We start from the raw sequence: 19654 nt of genomic DNA, 5'->3' as shown, positions 1-19654 counted from the left end.
CCACACACGCTTGACAACATCTAAACCAAATAAGTTTATCTTGGTCTCAGCAGACCACAGGGCATGGTTCCAGTAATCCATGTCCTCAGTCTGCTTGTCTTCAGCAAACTGTTTGTGGACTTTATTGTGCATCATCTTTAGAACAGGCTTCCTTCTGGGACGACAGCCATGCAGACCAATTTGATGCAGTGTGCAGCGTATGGTCTAAGCACTGACAGGCTGACCCCCCAACCCTCCAACCTCTGCAGCAATGTTGGCAGCACTCATACGTCTATTTTCCAAAGACAACCTCTGGATATGACGCTGAGCATTTGCCAGCGGTTTAGACATTAACCGGTTCTGGACCATCCGCCGCAGTTTTACTGCGGCAGGCAGCCCCTCCTGCGCGAACCAACGTATAAGTGCGTCGGTCGCGAGCGTGGTGCTGGGGGTGCTTCCGCCCCCTCTAGGCAGCGGGGATGCTGATGCACAGCTGGGAGAGAAGGATGGTCAGCTGTTGTGAACCCAGCTGACCGTTCTCTCTTAAATGATCACAGAGCGCCTGTGATCCTTCTATATAGGATCACAGTTCTCTATGGTCATTTCACACGCCCCCCCCTCCCCCCCACAGTTACTAAACACTCCCCTAAGCTTACATTTAACCCTTTGATCACCAATTACATTTAACCCTTTGATTAACCCTTTCCCTGCCATTGTCATTATTACAGTAACTGTGCACATTTTTAGCACTGATTACTGTAGTAATGTCACTAGTCCCCCCAAAAGTGTCAAAAAGGTTAGTTAGGAGTTCGATCTGTCCGCCCCAATGTTTCCGTCCCGCAAAAAATCGCAGATTGCCGCCATTACTAGTAAAAAAACTAAAAATAAAAATTACATAAATCTTTCCCCTAGTTTGTAATAATCAAAATACGCTTATTGCTATTTTTTTTACCAAAAATATGTAGCAGAATACAAATTTGCCTAAAAGGATGAAAAAATCTGATTTTTAAATGTTGTTTTTGGGAATGTTATATAGCAGAACGTGAAAAATATAGTTTTTTTTTTTTTCAGAATTGTCGCTATTATTTTGTTTATAGCGCAAAAAATACAAATCGCACAGGTGATCAAATACCACCAAAAGAAAGCTCTATTTGTGGGAAAAAAAGGACATCAATTTTATTTTGGTATAGCGTTGCACGACTACGCAATTTTCCGTTAAAGTAACATAGTGCCGAATCGCAAAAAATGGCCTTGTCATTAAGGGGGCAAATCCTTCCAGTCCAGAACTGGTTAATAGCAGTGTGTTGAGTTATTTTGAGGGGACAGCAATTTTACACTGTTATACAAGCTGTACACTCACTACTTTACATTGTAGCAAAGTGTAATTTCTTCAGTGTTGTCACATGAAAAGATATAATAAAATATCTACAAAAATGTGAGGGGTGTACTCACCTTTGTGAGATACTGTATATATTTATTGTTGACATTGTGGTTAAGCAAGTTGGTGTAAAGTAGACATATTGCTTGCAGAGCACTGTCATACCTTCTGGTATTTACTGCAAAAAGAACATGGAGTATGAGAAAAGTTGTTGTTGCTGTCTGTATCCATAACAACACTTGAGGGCATGAAGAGAGAGATGACGCAGGGTGTCCACCACCCCCTGATGAAATCCTGCCTCTAAGATGCAATGCGTAAGGGTGGAGTCATGCCCTGTGATGTCATCATGCCCTCTCCAAGTGTTTCATTTGGTTTCTAGGAGGGGGCAAATACCTGCATGTAAGATCTGTGGATCTTCTGGATGTAAGTCCAGAAGAAAACACTGTTTTAACTGACTGTGATGTCTTTATTTATATTCATTATGCGAGTGTATTGGCAGTTTTTATGGGAAGCAATAAATACATTTATACAGAGAGCACTATAATCTGTTTTATTTTATTGAGGGAATCTGTGAAGGGCACCAGTGAATAAGTAATCAATCATCAGATTCTGATTTTTGAAGTACCTCATCATGTATGGCATTGCCAATGTGGTTGTTTTCAAGGGTTTGTAGACTGCCTATGATTTAGAGGTCTATGTTTAAGGTGAGCATATATAAAAGAAGAAGCAAGAATTGGAAGTGATATACATGGTGGAAGGGACTGTATTTGGCACAACATTTTATGAAGTAAGAAGATCATGCAGTGAATTTAATGTTTGTACATATTCACAGTGGACTTATAATTATTTGGACACATAAGCTGGATTGTGATTCCTCTTTTCACTTAAACTTGGTTATGTTATGCAATTGTTATAGGTTATGACAATTACTGATCGTTTGATTTTGGTATATGTATATTGAACTAAAGGTTGGATTTGCTGTTTTCACATAAATATTTATTTATTTTGTTTAGCGCTGCACAATTTGTGAGTGATTATCACTCAGAGTACAGATATACAGGGATATGTCTTTTGCAGCACTGGGCTCACTATAAGTAATAGCAACAAGTCTTTTGGAATACTGGGTTTAGAGGGGAGGTCTTGAGATTACAACAGACACAAATGTAGGGAGACTGGATGCAGGTTGGAGTGCTTAAAGAATCACACAGGGAATCACACAGGTGCTGGGTGCAGGTTGTTGACTGGTATACACAGGGAGTCACAGAGTTGATGGAAGATTGGATGCTGGCTGGGGTGCACAAGAGTCCCAGTTACAGATACAGGCTGGGAGAGACCAGAAAAATCACACAAGTGCTGGGATGGAAGTTTGCTGGAGTCAGTAACATGGACATGTTGTTCAAATGCTGAGAAACCCATGCACTGGCCCTTTAAGGCAAAGCCTAGCCACACATTGGCTGATAGACTGCATGCCAATGGCCTCACACAGGGGAAAGGACCTTATGATAAAACATGGAACAGGTGCATGTAATGGCAGATCATGGCCGATGGAAGGGACCACCAGGGTTTTTTTCAAGAGCCGTTATGCAAATGTCAGATTGGAGGTGTGGGCCTTCAAAAGCAGGCTGTACAATGCATACATGTATTCTTCATAGAAACCATAAGGTTTATATTTAGTGTAGTGTATATATCCAATTTCATTGCTGGAGGATCATCTAGCTCTTTCCCCAGCCTTCTCATTCATTGATTTCAGTTATTTATATCATGGGGGCTTAGCATCACATGTAAACCTTACCTATGGCACTCTGCATGTAAATAAACAAATAACCCAACAAACCTAAATCTTGGTAGTGGTTGGTTAGTATCTAACAAAGATGCACACACTGCTAAGGCCGATAAAAGACTCAGCGCATGACTGTAGGTGTCCGCTTTGGTTCACCAATGTAGAACTCAAGTATAACAAGAAAGAACATGGCCGCACTCAACAGCTGAAGAAGTGCTTGTCAAGGTTCCCGTCAAGTCAGACAGAGACAATAGGACGATGTTGACGTGTTTCACACGAACATACCGTGCTTGGTCACAACATCGATATGGCACAAACACATGCTTTTTAAAACGCAAGTTCAAAGAGTGACCACACCTCAAATCACCTGTGTTTAATTGCAGGCTAATGCATAAGTGGTTGGTTAGTGCCAAAAAACCCTACTAAGGGGAGCTGCGTTCAAAAAATTATATCACAACAAAACACACCACGAGGATAAAGCACTTCTAAGGCTACAAAAAAAAAAAACAGTTTTAATAATTATTTTGATGTAATTATCTAGAGTGGGAGAAGCAGCGGTAGGGCGCATTGGATGTGGAGTGAGCTAGCTGTCAAGTAGGTACTTCTCTCCAATGCGATATAATATTGACTTCCTGCCTGTGGATTGTTTTTTCTAGGGTCTGCGTTGTTTACTAATTTAGAGGATGGGCCATCAGCGGCATTGCACATGATCCTTCAGAACATACTGGCTTTAACAACTTCAATACTGGGCACTTTCACCCCCTTCCTGCCCAGGCCAATTTTCAGCTTTCAGCACTGTTGCACTTTGAATGACAACTGCACGCTCATGCAACACTGGACCCATACTAAATTTTTAGAATTTCTTTTGAGACAGATAGAGCATTTAATCACGATTGTTTTATTATGTTTTGCTAAACAAAAAAAAAAAAGCAGAAAATTTGGAAAAAAAAAAAACCTTTTTCCTAGTTTCTGTTGTAACATTTTGCAAATAAGTAATTTTCTTCTTCACTGATGTGTACTGATAGGCTGCATTGATGAGCACTGATGAGGTGGCACCGATACACTGCACTGATTTGCTGCACTGATGGGACTGATATGTTGTATTGAAGAGGCAATGCTGGGGCTGCACTGATAATCAGGGCACTGATGAAAAATGCCCTGATTATAAGTGTAAATGTCCCGTCACAGGAAAGTCACTTATTTGCTTTTGTTTTCTCAGATAGTGACAGAGCTGAGGAAAGGAAATGCCGATAGCCGACATGCATTGCTTGCATGTGATCAGCTGTGATTGGACACAGATAATCACATGGTAAAGAACCTATGTCCTTGGCTTTTTAGCATAATCGGTGATGCCCTGTGTCTGAGGGACACAGCTCACCAACGATCTCATATGACTTCCTCCCAGAACAAGAGTGGTCCTACCTGGCTGTCATTGCACAATAGGCTGGTCCGGAACCAGTTAAATGTTGCTGATGTGCAATAGTTCTAAATGTGGGAGCATCCAAATGGCAGGTCAAATATTTCACTGCAGAGAAGTGTTCCGATCTATTGCCATCTCTTAGATGTGGATGTTCAAGCCTTATTTTATCCTAAGGCTCAAACTTACCTGAGCCCAATCGCAATCCAGCGATGTTCACGAGAGCCTCTGCTCTCCCAAGGCTCTCCCTTCTTATTAAGTCAGACACAGCAGCAGGAGAGGCTGAGCCATACTCTTTATGTCCCCTTGGGTGGGGGGGCCAAGGAAATGTTTGCCCAGGATCCAGTCAATATTAAAGATGGCCCTGTTTCCTTTACTTTTACACCTCAGATCAGCTCCAATTCCTGCACTATCAGACCTCTGATCATCCCCAGTTTCTGCACCATTACACCTCAGATCAGCCCCAGTTCTTGCACTTTCAAACCTTAGATCACCTCCGTTTCTGCACTTTTAGATCTCAAATAAGCCCCAATGCATGCATCTTTGGACACCAGATCAGTCCCAATTCATGATCCATCAGACCCCAGATCAAATTCCTACACCTCCACACCTCATAGATCACCTCAAATCCTAGACCTTTACTCCTCAGATCACTCCAAATCATCCTTCACCTCTCAGATCAGCCCTATTTCTGCACTTTCACATTTCAGCTCAGCCAAATTCCTCTACCATCAAACTTCAGATCAGCCCTATTCCTGCACCATCAAACCTAAGACCAGCCCAATTCCTGCCCCTTCAAATCAGATCACCCCAATTTTTGCACCAATACAAATCAGATCAGCCCCAGCTCCTGTGCCTTCATACCTCAGATCACCCCAATTTCTTTACTTTCAGATATCAAATAAGCCCCAACGTATGCACCTTTAGACACCAGATTAACCCAAATTCTTGCACCATCAGATCCCATACCAGCTACAGTTCTTGCACCTTCACACATCAGATCACCTGAATTCCTGTATCTTCACACCTCAGAACAGCCCCTGTTTCTACACCTACACACCCAAGATCAGCCCAATTCCTGGACGTTCACACATCAGATCACTCCAATTCCTGCACCTTCGCTAACTACTACTTTTAGAAAACACTGACTAATTACTTACACCAGGGTTCCCTAAAACCCCCCATGCATCAGAATCCCCCTCCTTCTTACTTCAGGGTCCCGAAGGTTCTCCCCCTTACATCAGGATCCCCAGAGTCCCACCATTTATTAGGGTGTCCAAAGCCCCCCCTTACATTAGATTCCCAACAGTCCCCCTATTAAATCAGTGTCCCCCATAAACCCCTCTCACACTATCAGGGTCCCCAGAGTTTCTCCCCCTTAGTTTAGAATCCCAAGAGTTTCCTACCCTTTACACCAGGGTACCTCCCCCTTACATCAGGCCTTACACCAGGGTACCCCCCCTTACATCAAGGTCCCAAGAGTTCTCCCCCAGTATTTTTAGGGATCCCAGAGCCGCTCCTCCCCACTACATCAAGGTCTCATTAGTCCCCCTTTATTAAATCAGGGTCCCCAGCATTCCCACATTACATCAGGGTCTCCAGAGTTCCCTCTTTACTTTAGGGTCCCCAGAGGCTCCCCACACTCACATCAGAGTCACCAGAACCCCCATTTAATTGGGATTCCCGAAGCCCCCTCATTAAATCTGGTTCCCCAGAGACCCCCTACACTTACATCAGAGTCACCAGAATCTCCCCATTACATTTGGGGTCTCCAAAACCCCCTCATTAAATCAGGGTCCCTAGAGATCCCCCACACTTATATAAGGGTCCCCAGAGTTCTCCCACATTAAATCGGGGTCACCAGAGTCCTTCCCTTTACATCAGGGTCCCCACAGTCCCCCCTTTCTTCAGAGTTCCAAGAGTTCCCCCATTAAATCAGGGTCCCCAAAGATTCCTCATGCATACATCAGGGTCTCCAGAGTCCTCCTAAATTAAAGCAGGGTTCACAGAGCCCCCCACATTAAATCAGGGTCACCAGAGTCTCTCCCACATTAAACTGGGTGCTCACACATGCATCCTCCCATACAAACCTACACCCAATAACCTGCACAAAAACATGCACATACACATAACCCCACCCTTGACAAATCCCACATCCGCACTAATAAACACCAATCACAACACCTAACACCACTATCCATGCCGACACACTAGCACACATACACAGACCTGTACACACACACCGCAAACACATATATAACAACACATGCACTGCCATACACAACATTCCTGCACATGCACATACCCAGTCACACAATCGCAACATATTCGCCAACACCTCAGCCACCAAACTTGCAAAGTCACAACACTCCATTCATGAAACAATACACCGCCAGTTAACCCTGTCCACCTGATTTCATAGCACCTTATTCCCATACCCACAACCAACAGACACCAAGAGCAAACAAACCAAACTTCATGGACCCAAGCTGAAGAGGAGGTGGAAAAAAAAAAGAAAAGCAAATCCAACATGTACCTAACACAAAATTGTACAGCAGACAGAATGCTTACACATACCAGCTACCAGAGAAGACAGTCCCCCCTCCTTCACAGTATGTCCAGGTTTACAAATGGCACAGGACTGCAGCCATTGCCTCTCCCTATCCTACTTTTGCTGGACCCGGGGCTGCTGCCGGGAACAGGTGTGTGATGTCACGCCCAGCATGAGAGCCTGACTAATGACCATGAGCTGCCATTGCAGGAACCAAAAACACACAAGGACCGCAGCTGTGCCGAGAAGCAATAGGGAGATGGGGATTGCTTGCAGCAGAAGTGGGTTGAAGGACAGGATATTTCAGCCATTGTGCTGCTCAATGATGCTGTCAGAAATACTGGGGGTTGGCAACCCAGCTCAAGTACCATCATAAATGCAGCTGCCTGCCATGTCTGGCAGGCATGCTGGGGGTTGCCAAACTTTGCTCTATGATATAAATAACTGAAATAATGAATGAGAAGTTTGGGAAAAGGACAGTCCGGCTGATGGTCTTCTAGCAGGGAAATTGGATGGGTTATAGCCACTACAAATATACACTACACTAAATATAAACCTTGTAGCTTCTGTGAAGAATAGATGTATGCATTGTTCTTCGGAAACAGCACATGAAAAAATGGTATGTCAGGAGAGGTTATAGCATTCTCTGGTGCATATTATGCTCTTCCTTGCCATGCCTCATTTAGGCAGATTAAATCAGTGATATAATTTCTTTTTTCCCCTGGATTGCCATTTTATCCTACTTTCCCTGGAGAACCTGGGTTTCCTCTTTCACCTGGAATTCCAGGCTCTCCATGCACACCTCAAGAGAACATGTAACAATAAGGTTGACAGTTTGCTATCTGTATGTGGTACGGTAATGGATAATATGGGCACAGTTCACTTAGTGATGTTACCACATTCAAGTAGGCAGTAATGTATCATAAAATGTTTAAAAAAAACAACCAATGAGTCATCAGCTGTCAATAAGTTTCCCCGACAGCTGACAGCTGAATAATAAAAAAAAAGGCTTGGGACCACCACTCCCCAGTCCATACCAGGCCCTTCGGCAACGTCACCCAGTGGCCCCGCTCCCCTTGGAACGTCATGGACCTGTGCATGCTGGACCAGTGATGTCACAAGGGGGCTGGGCCATCGGGTGATTTTGCCAGGTGGCCTGCCCTTACCTAAATAACAACTTTCAAAGTGGAGAGGAGGCATTCGGCCAGCGGCCAGCCCAGAAGGCGAAGCATTTTCTTTTTTTTTCGAGTTGGCGGGCAGTGTGATTGGTGATAGATTTACATCGGGGGACACTATTTTTTTATTTTTTCATGAAGGATTTGTCAAAAACTTGTCTCCTATTTTTATTTTTTTGTATTCTTATTCAGTGAATGGGTAGGGGTACTATATGTTAGCATACAAGGTTTGTATTATATCAGCAACAAATACTATATGTCATTGTTGTGTGCCTATTACATTGTATGACCACTGGATGGCAGTGTTACATTTGTGAGTTCATGTTTTGTCTATGCCTCAAAGAGTAATAAAGAAGAGTTCCTGCTCAGAACAGGAAGCAGTGTTCAGTGAAACAACAGACTGTCTGCCTGTGCATTGTTTTAGCCCCAAAAGGTTATATCTAACAGGTTATGGGCCCAGGACATGTTACAGAAGCCCAGGATATAATACAGATTACCCCTGGATATAGCCAGATACAGTGAGCTAAAGCAAGTGAGTACAGGAGACAGCAACAGAAAGACAAACAGCAGAAATGGCTGCTGCCATCCCCTCAGCAAAGTTCTCCATTGCAAATCTGACAAATCAGAACTACCAATCTTGGAAATTCAAGATGAAAATGCTGCTTATAAGAGAAGGTACGTGGAAATGTATAAATGAATCAAGACCTGCACAGCCTGCAGAGGAGTGGTTAGACAGAGATCAGAAAGCACAGAGCACAATCTCCCTGTGCATAGATGATGATCAAATCATACATATATGTAACTGTCAGACTGCTAAAGACATGTGGGAAGAGTTACAGAAAGCACATGAAAGAGTTAATCTCAGCAATAAACTGTATTTAATCAGAAAGCTCTATCAGACTAAGCTACAGAAAGACCAGGACATGCAGGACTATATAAGACAGACCTTAGAGATGGTGGAGAGACTGAGAGGGATTGGAGAAGAAATAAAAGATTTCCATGTTGCAGCACTGTTATTAAGTGGACTTCCTGAAAGTTATGAGACACTTGTCACAGCACTAGATGCACGTACAGATGATGATCTGACACTGGAATATGTTAAAGGCAAGCTTGTGGATGAATACAAGCGCAAAACTGAAAGCATGAGTAATGTGAGTGTGTGTTCAGAGACAGCTTTAAAGACAAAATTCAAAAATAAACACAGTAACGTGCAGCTAGAAAAGCGGGAATGCTTTGTGTGCAAGAAACCAGGACACCTAAAAGCAGATTGTAGAATCTGGAAAGCTAGAATGCAAAAACAAAGTGCATTGCAACAAGCTAAGAATGTCATAGAAACAAAGGAGTATGCATTCGGATCCAAAAATGGTGTCACCTCTGTGCAAGCATGGTGTGTGGACTCAGGTGCTACAAGTCACATGACAAATGACCGAAGTTTCTTCACTCAGCTTGATGAAAGCAAAACAGAACGGATAACTACAGCTAATGGACAATTTATGAAATCAGTGGGAATAGGAGATGGCTTTCTATACTGTCCTATCTCTCCAGATATCACTAAAAAGATCCATATGAGGAATGTTCTGTATGTGCCAGATCTTGAAAGCAACCTTTTGTCAGTAAAGAAACTCACTAACCAAGGCAATGTAGTCACATTTCAGGGTGACAGTTGTATCATAACAAAAGGGGATTGCTTGCTTGCAAAGGCTAACATCATAGATGAACTCTATCAGCTGAACTGCAGTGAAATGGTTAAAATAGCCAAAGAGGATAAACATTCAAACTGCATCCACACTTGGCACAGACGATTGGGGCACAGAAATTCTGATACAATAAAGAAAATAGTTGAGAATAACTATGCAAGTGGTATTAAGATTAATCCATGTGATCACATAATGATTTGTACCAGCTGTATTAAAGGAAAAATGGCAAGGACACCTTTTCCCAAGCAGACCAACAGCAAATCCCAAAAACCTCTGGACTTAATACATTCAGATCTTTGTGGTCCAATGAAAACTATGACTCCAGGAAAGAAAAAGTACTTCCTGACCTTCATTGATGATTACTCCAGGTATACCACAGTATTTCTACTTCACAATAAAGATGAAGTGCCAGAGAAATTAGAAGAGTATCTCGCTCAAGTAAATAATATTTTTGGCGGAATGCCCAGAGTTCTACGAACAGATAATTGCTCAGAATATACAAGTGGTAAAACACAAGCCATTCTCAGGAAGCATGGAATTATGTTCCAGACAACAGTTCCATATAACCCAGAGCAAAACGGATGCATGTTATCTTCAAAATCGTTTGCCGGGAAAAGCAACAACAAAAACTCCATATGAACTGTGGAACAAAAGGAAACCAGATTTAAGACACATCAGAATTTTTGGAAGTAAAGCCTATGTACACATTCCAAAAGAAAAACGTACAAAATGGGATGCATGTGCAAAAGAAGGTGTGCTTGTGGGGTACAGTGAATCTCAAAAAGGATACAGGATTTTACATCAAGACACGAACAAAGTAACAGTCAGCAGAAGTGTGATTATTGATGAAAGTTCTGTGTGCTCAAAGTTTGAACAACAGAATCAAACTGAGAAAGAATCAACATCAGTCACTCAAGAAAATAAGGAAAGTGATACAGAAATAGAAATAACTGCAGAAGAATCAAAACCTGAAATTGAACCAGAAATACCTTCAGTCAGAAAATCAACCAGAATCAATAAAGGTGTTCCAGCTGAACGTTTATCTTACATAGCTCGCAGAGCTGTTCAAACTGAACCAGGTTCATGGAAAGAGATGCAGAAACTGCCAATGCATGAGAAACAAGTATGGTATAAAGCTGCTGATGAAGAAATGACATCACTCAAAGATCTCCAGACATGGACACTTTCAGAGCTACCTCAAGGTAAACATGCCATAGGATGTAAATGGGTTTTTAAAACCAAATGTAACTCTGAAGGGAAAGTCTGTCGGTACAAGGCAAGGCTGGTTGCTAAAGGTTACTCACAGAAGTTCGGTGAGGACTATGATGCTACTTTTGCTCCAGTTGCTAAACAAAGTACTTTCAGAACACTAAAGACAGTGGCTGCCATGCGTACAATGATTGTGAAACATCACGATATTAAGACAGCTTTTCTTAATGGTGATATTGAAGAAGAAATTTACATGTCACAGCCAGAAGGATATTTAAAAAAGGGACAAGAGCATCTTGTCTGCAAGTTGAATAAATCTCTTTATGGCCTTAAACAATCAGCTCGAGCATGGAACCTGAAGATTAATCAAGTTCTACTAAATGAAGGATTTACAAGAAGCAAAGCTGATCCGTGCCTATATGCTAAACAAGTAGACACTGAGTGGATGTATCTGCTAATTTATGTAGATGACCTGATCATTGCTCACAAAAACGACAATGAAATTGCAAAGTTAACAGGAGTACTCAACAAGCACTTTGAAACTAAAGACCTAGGTGAAGTGACATATTATCTTGGAATTGACATCCAGCGTGAGAAAGATGGAAGTTTCCTGTTGAATCAGAGTGCAAAAATTGAATCTATTCTTCAGCAATTCAACATGACAGAGGCGAAAGGAGCAAGCACACCTATGGATACAGTCTATCCAAAGTTAGAAGGAGAAGATGATCTTCTCGCATCCAATGAACAATACAGACAAGCAGTGGGGGCACTTCTCTATATTGCAACCACTGCACGTCCAGACATTGCAGCCAGCATGTCTCTTCTTTGCAGGCGAGTTGATAAACCACGTCAAAGAGACTGGAATGCGATCAAAAGAGTTAGGAGATATCTGAAACAGACAAAAGACTTAAATTTGAAACTATCAGCAAGTGGTGGTTTAAACCTCGTGGGATATGTCGACTCCGATTGGGCAGGTGATCACAGCACATGCAAATCCACAAGTGGTTACTTATTAAAATTAGGAGACAGTCCTATATCATGGTCCAGCAAGAAACAGATGTCAGTGGCATTGTCCTCTACAGAAGCTGAATACATATCTGCAGCTTATGCCAGTCAAGAAGTTGTATGGTTACAGCAATTACTCAAGGATCTTGGAGAAGCAACATCAGAACCTACCGTCTTATTTGAGGACAATCAGGCTTGCATTAAGCTTGCAACAAGTGAGAAAATTAATGGAAGAACCAAGCACATCGATGTCAGACATCATTACATTCATGACTTAGTTGATCAGAAAGTGATTGTACTTGTGTATTGTGAGTCGGAAAAAATGATTGCTGATGCTTTGACAAAGCCACTAGCTAGAACCAGATTTGTGGATCTTAGATCAGAAATGGGATTGACATAGATAGTAGTTGTTGAGTGGGGGTGTTAGCATACAAGGTTTGTATTATATCAGCAACAAATACTATATGTCATTGTTGTGTGCCTATTACATTGTATGACCACTGGATGGCAGTGTTACATTTGTGAGTTCATGTTTTGTCTATGCCTCAAAGAGTAATAAAGAAGAGTTCCTGCTCAGAACAGGAAGCAGTGTTCAGTGAAACAACAGACTGTCTGCCTGTGCATTGTTTTAGCCCCAAAAGGTTATATCTAACACTATATCCATTCACATGAGAAGGGGGCTGTTAAAGGGGGCTTCCAGCTTCCAATAAGCCCCGACCCACAGACCCGGTAAACCCTCGCAGTTACTTTTGCTGGGTGCAGGAATAGGCCCTGCTGCTAAAAAATCTATACAATTATGAAATCGCATGTACTTGTAATACAGGTGGCAAAACACGAACGCGAACAAATGGGGCGCTCAGCGGGAAGTTCGTCCGCCAATGAGCGCCCCATAATGCACTGCACTCTTGCAGTGCATAGATTGCTGATGATTGGACAAAGCATGCACCTGACCTGTATGCTTTGGCCAATCACAGCACAATGTACTGTCAGAGCCATGATTGGCCAAAGGTAGAGTGTCTTTGGCCAATTATGGCTCAGGGGCTAAGTCCACACCTAACACTATATACATGTGAAACAGAATAATAGTAGCGCTGAAACACTGTATAAGAGTTCCTAAAATAGACTGTGGATGTCCACTAAAATAACAGTGTGGTAGATGACTCAGTCCTCACAGTCTTTAGTTGACTGATACCATAAGTCTATTAACAGGTAGATATAAACATCAATCCCCCTTCCAGATCTTCAATAAACATGGAAATCCAATGTTATTAACGGTAGTCGTTGGGTAAATACTGCAAAAACACCAAAACTCCGTGCAGTCTGGTCGGGTCACCACAAATCCACCACCAAGTGCAGGGGGACAATAAGAAATGGCCACTCACCGGATATATATGCTCACTCTCATAAGTGAGCACAACTCGCATAATAATCACAACTCCACATGTCACCATAGGATAGATTAGACCGAGCAAGAGATGGTTTCCAATCCAGTATAGTATCCCTTTCTGTCAGTGTCTCCCAGATATGTGGAAAATAAAAAGATTTCTCCACTAGTGCAATACGTTCCATAAAGTTTTATTTCAAAGTAAAACAACACATAATGCACTCACTCGTAATTGGATAAAAATCAGCACATCTCATAAAGGCAGTGTCGGGACCTCCTCTCCTAAACCGATGTGGCTCCACGCCAGATCGGGTAGTTCCGGATGTCCTCTGCTGCCGTGATCCACGATTGGGTGCGTCGTCTGGCCACGCCACGACGCGTTTCATCACTTCCGGACTTCAACTGGGGGCGCGGCGCACCCAACCTCTTTATGCTCCGCAATCCCAGCGTCGCAGCCAATAGTAGAGCAACCAGGTAAACCGGAAGGACATCATGCCAACTTCCGCCGGAAGGTAAACAAACCATGGACAGTTCCCCCGCCTAACATTGCTCACCCACCACTTCTGCGGACACTTGACAATATGGAAACTACGCCCATAGATCTAATCAGCCCAGATTATCCCATAGAGTCATATAGTCTGATCGGGTGACCTGTTACTCATACACGAGAGGGTACTGCCGATAATTATTACATTACCGGACAAATGACCCGATCTCCAATAAGTCATAAAACCATAATGCAAATAGCTGCGATATTAAGCATAACAAGATTATTTCATGAATATGCATAAACCTGTGTATATCGGTACAATATATATTAACATAAAGAATATCAAAATATATGAAAGAGAGTATACTTAAACTCAGGTTAAAATCAAATGTTTAAAATGTTTAAAACCAATAAAATCACATATAAGAGCCTAAAAACTGTATCTTGAAAAGGGATGTCATAAGACTTAAATGGATAGCAGATGTTACTGCCAATGTTTGAAGCCATAAGTAGGGGTCTCTAGGAAGGGATAAAGTATAAAACAGAATAAAATTAAGAGTCACTGATAAAACAATTAATGTCTAATTCAATGTTTAACCCCACTGGAGCAAGGGATTGGGTCAGGAAGATCCACTTTGTTTCGCATTTCGAAAGCTCCCTGACGCAATTAGCCCCTCGCCATGATGGAGTGACTCGTTCAATGCCCCAGAACATTAATTTTTGGGGGCATTCCTGACCCAATCCCTTGCCCCAGTGGGGTTAAACATTGAATTAGACATTAATTGTTTTATCAGTGAAATAGGAGCCTGCCCTGGGTAATTTACTCTGCTGGGACTTGTTCCGGCAAATCAGTGTTGCCAACCGCCTGTTAATCGGGCTGCCCGTAAAAGCTCGTTATGGGTAGCCGGTGCCTGTAAAAAAAGTTGTTGCGTTCCGACGCCTACCGGGCTCGGGAAAGCTCGTACAAGCTCGGCCGGACAGGCACATGTGCAGTTACGTAATGGCGCCATTTTTAAATCAAAGGCACTCGTTCTCAGCAGCGCAGAGCCGGTGCGGCCACAGCAGGGCAGAGAAGGACCCCTGGAGAGTGAAGACGGGACATTCACAGACATGAAGGTAGGTAGGATGTGCGAAAGGGAAGATATGTGGTGGCGCTGCCTAAAGGTAAAATATCACATATGCAAAGCAACAATCTTATGTGCAAACATATCTGGTAACATGACATGTGAATAAAGTGTCCAATGTGCTCAGGTGTGACCATACAAAAAATGTAATATATAAATATAAATAAAGATTGTATAATTAGGTTTTATCGTACTTATTTACACCTTGCACTTTATTTATATTTACATATTACATTTTTTGTATGGTCACACCTGAGCACATTTGACACTTTAGAATTGTAGGGAATTGTGATGAGAATTTTAAACTTTAGGCAGAAGTAGTGCAGCTGAATGGGAGAATTATTCAAACTCTGCTACTTAGGCCTTAAGTTTGAAATTCCCTTTTCAATTTCCTGTAATTCTCTCTTTATTGAGTAGACCCTATAATCGGATGATAAGTAGGTGGAGATTAATTATGTGGAGTGGGAGGAGCTTCAAGTGAGTGTGGTACATTTTCAAGTAACTAATTGGTAGCTGTGCTGCAAAGTGTCCCTGGAATTTTTTTTCAAATGTTGGCAACTATGTCAGTGTAGTGCACAGGCATACCCCACTTTAAAAAAAGGAAGGATATATTGTAGTCCCGGGTCCCCTCTCAGTGCTCCCCAAGTTTGGTGTCCCTTTCACTTATGGTTCGTGAGCAGTGCCATGTTAAGCTGACTGAGATTTCCCATAGACGCAAATGTTAAAGACAAGGAGCAGTGCCATGTCAAGCTAACCAAGATTTCCCACAGACGCCAATGAGTACTGAAAGCTGAAAATTGGTCTGGGCAGAAAGGGGGTTAAAGTGCCCTGTATTTAAGTGGTTAAAGGGAAACCCTATGACAGAATTAAACAAAAAAAACAGTGTGGGGTCCCCCAAAATCCATACCAGGCCCTTTGGGTCTGGTATAAATTTTAAGGGAAACTCCACGCCAAATTTTTTTTTAAAAATGGCGTGGGGTCCCCCCAAAAATCCATACCAGACCCTTAGCAGCCTGGCAGGTCAGGAAAGGGTGGGGGATGAGCGAGCGCCCCCCCCCCCTCCTGAAGCATATCAGGCCGCTTGCCCTCAACATGGGGAGGGTGCTTTGGGGTGCCGAACAAAGCACTTTGTCCCCATGAGCTGTGCTTGTGGGGTCTGCGGGTGGGGGGCTTATCAGAATCAGGAAGCCCCTTCTAACCACATTAAGACTGCACATTTACTGCGGCAGGCTGCCTCTCCTGTGTGAACCAACATAGCCCTACGTCAGTCGCGCATGTGGTGCTGAGAGGCGAGCGCGCCGTTGGCAATGCGCTCCCATCCCCACTAGACAGCTGGGATGCCGATGCATGGGGCCGGTGGCCGCGATTGCCGCCGGGCACCCGCGATCGCTCCCCGCTGAGAGAGAAGGACCGTCAGCTGTTGTAAACACAGCAGACCGTTCTTCTCTCTGAAATGATTACAGAGCGCCTGTGATCCTTCTATATAGGATCACAGGTCTCTGTGGTAATTTCACAAGCCCATCCCCAATACAGTTAGTAAACACTCCCCTAGGCTCACACTTAACCCTTCGATCACCCCTAGGTTAACCAGCCAGTGTCTGTATTACAGTAACAGTGCATACTTTTAGCACTGATTACTGTAGTAATGTCACTGGTCCCCCCAAAAGTGTCAAAAATTTTGGTTAGGTGTCCGATCTGTCTGCTGCAATGTCGCAGTCCCGCTAAAAAACACAGATTGCCGCCATTACTAGTAAAAAAAAAATAAATAAATAACAATGACATAAGTCTTTCCCCTAGTTTATAGAGGTGATAACTTTTGCACAAACCAATCAAAATACCCTTATTGAGATTTTTTTTTTTACCAAAAATTTGTAGCAGAATACAAATTAGCCTAAAGGATGAAACCTTTTGATTTTTTTTTTTTGGAATGTTATATAGCAGAATGAAAAAAATATTGTTTTTTGTTTTTTCAGAAATGTCGCTCTTTTTTTGTTTATAGCGAAAAAAATAAAAATCGCACAAATGATCAAATAACACCAAAAGAAAGCTCTATTTGTGGGCAAAAAAGACATCAATTTTATTTTGGTACAGTGTCGCACGACAGCGCAATTTTCCATTAAAATAACGCACTGCTGAATCGCAAAAAATGGTCTGGTCATTAAGGGGGCAAATCATTACAGAACTGGTTAACAAGGGGGCTCCCAGATCCTGCTCCCCCCATGTGAATGTGTAGCAATGTTATAATGCACAGCACTGAACATTATCATTATGACCCATGAAGACATAATGTGTTCTTAGTCAGCTGGAAACTTGGTAGAACAATTTTAAATTGGTGGCATGATTTATCTTGTCTCTTTCTATACAGTGTACTCATAATAACTGACAAATTGTTATAATGCATTTCATTTTCTATCAGTCTAATGACTGTTAATGTAATACTACTGCATGAAGATAACTAATATGAAGGTTTACAAATGTCATATTTCATAAAGATATTTCATACAAATGTTGACAATAAAGTTAAAGTAAAAAATAATTAATCTCACCTAGACCTCGAGGACCTCGAACATGAGAACACGTGGCTGGTGTTTGGGTAAAAACCACAGCTACAACTAGGATGCATACAAACTTTGTAAGATGATTCATAGTTGAGTCGTTTAACCTGTGATAAAATAATAGCATTGGTTCCCCTCGTGTATTACATATATTTATTGTTCAACATTATACTCATTAAATGGGTGACTAAGTTGATGTGATATAATGATACTTGCCTGTTGTTATTGTTGTAGCAATTCCGTTTTCTTTTCCTCCTGAATCTGCTCCCAACGAAACTGATATCGCCACAAGTCAACTCTACAGCATCTGTTCATTTTATTTGCAATTATATTGATTATTCTGGAATGTCTGGAACTTTGTACCTAGTGAACAAGGTCAGTGTCTTCTTTGGAAAATGTATGTTTTACATACATTCTACTTTTTCTAAAAATCTGAAATTTCTTATGGGTGTTTTTCCAACACAATGTTATGCAAGAAGAGAGTGTTATATGCCTTGTTTTGTAGAGTGCTCTCCATTATGTATATTATGAGATATTTGGTTTTGGTATGAAAAGACTAGATCAGGCATCCCTTCCTCAACTATTAAGGCCGAGAATGAGTCTTTACGGTATTAGAGGTTCATTGGCTGAAACTGGAATTTGTGAAAAAATTCCATTCTTTTAAAATAATTTTTATTGAATCCTTGAATTGGAAAGATAAGGAGGGAGGAAGCTGACCATTGGGAACCAACCAAATGGGAATAGTTAAACAGCGGATGAAATACTAGATATAAGGTGTATTTCAGTGGTCTATGGTCTGAGTGTGTAATTTTCACTAGATCAAAGTGGGAATGTCAGTGAACATATACCAATGTAAATGTAAGAATGTTGTATTGTTTGCTTTCATTGTATGTTTAAGAAAAAGGACAGAGTAATAACTTTTGTCTATAAGTTTTTTTCAGATTTAGTGAGTTCCTGAAAGTGTATTTACATATAAAGCAGGTGTATGTATATTGGTGTACATGTAGCACTGCCCCCTTGAGGGCTGCTGGATTTCTCACCTCTTCCCTCTGAGTTACCAGTAGTAACCAGCTTGGATGGAATAAATTGCACAGGAACAACGGAATTTGTTCCCGTGCAAATAATTCCATCCAAGCTGGTTATCAGCCATGCCCGGAAATGCCATTTTTTTGCTACTCAAGTACCAAACATCTGTCAATCTTTTTATTATTAAATATACTCTGTTGTGTCTTTTACTGTAAACATGACTGTAATTTGTTTTTAATCTTTTTTCAATAAAATGCATATTTTTAACTAATTGTTTAGATTGCCTTAAAAATCCCATTCTTTGAGGATCTTTCTAATGTTTTATAACTACAAATTGGTTTTCAATTTTCTATTATTTTTTTCTCTCTCCTTTCTTATTCTCCCGTTTGCAGGAAACACATAGTAATCCATTAGGAATTCTATAAGCATTCCCTTTCCATAGCATATTGGATTAAATCACAATTAATTCTTTGTGATGTAATGAATAACACACACACGCATTCATAGGTTGAACTGGATGCATAGGTTGAACTGGATGGACTGATGTCTTTTTTCAACCTTACTAACTATGTAACTATGTAACTATGTAACTATGAATGAGTATGAACTCTCTATGGGTACTTTTCCCCAGGAGTGTTACCACACCATTGTTGGATGGCCATCAATAGGAAATGTGATCACATTAACGCCCATGCTTTTACTAATTTTCTGTTTGTAATGAGCTCAGTATTGGTACCAAAAAGTTTCCAAATTTTCAATAACTTGTGCACAGATATGAGATGTCAATCACCATAATTCGCAGAAACTGTAGGAATTTTTGTCTTTCCCTGGGGCTCAGAGTGAAGTTTTCTTTCACTCTGACACTCAGAGTACATAATAATACA

The 19654-nt window shown here is 41.6% G+C and overlaps 1 protein-coding gene across 2 annotated transcripts in view; it reads right to left on the bottom strand.

Moving 5' to 3' along the window:
* The window catches only part of LOC309563610 (mannose-binding protein C-like), a 606610-nt gene that overhangs the window by 204988 nt on the left and 381968 nt on the right, over positions 1-19654 (bottom strand). The window contains exon 2 of one of the 2 annotated variants that reach the window (XM_082268113.1): positions 7863-7907. The exons of the other annotated variant lie outside the window; for it this stretch is intronic. Coding sequence (XP_082124239.1) covers positions 7863-7907 — 45 coding nt within the window. The remainder of the gene's footprint in view (positions 1-7862; positions 7908-19654) is intronic. 2 annotated transcript variants of the gene reach the window in all.

The sequence above is a fragment of the Pelophylax lessonae genome (genome assembly GCF_965119305.1).
Source record: "Pelophylax lessonae genome assembly, chromosome: 9".
In the NCBI taxonomy this organism is placed as follows: domain Eukaryota; kingdom Metazoa; phylum Chordata; class Amphibia; order Anura; family Ranidae; genus Pelophylax; species Pelophylax lessonae.
Note: the sequence above shows the minus strand (reverse complement) of the source record. Positions and strands in the feature narration are given on the sequence as shown.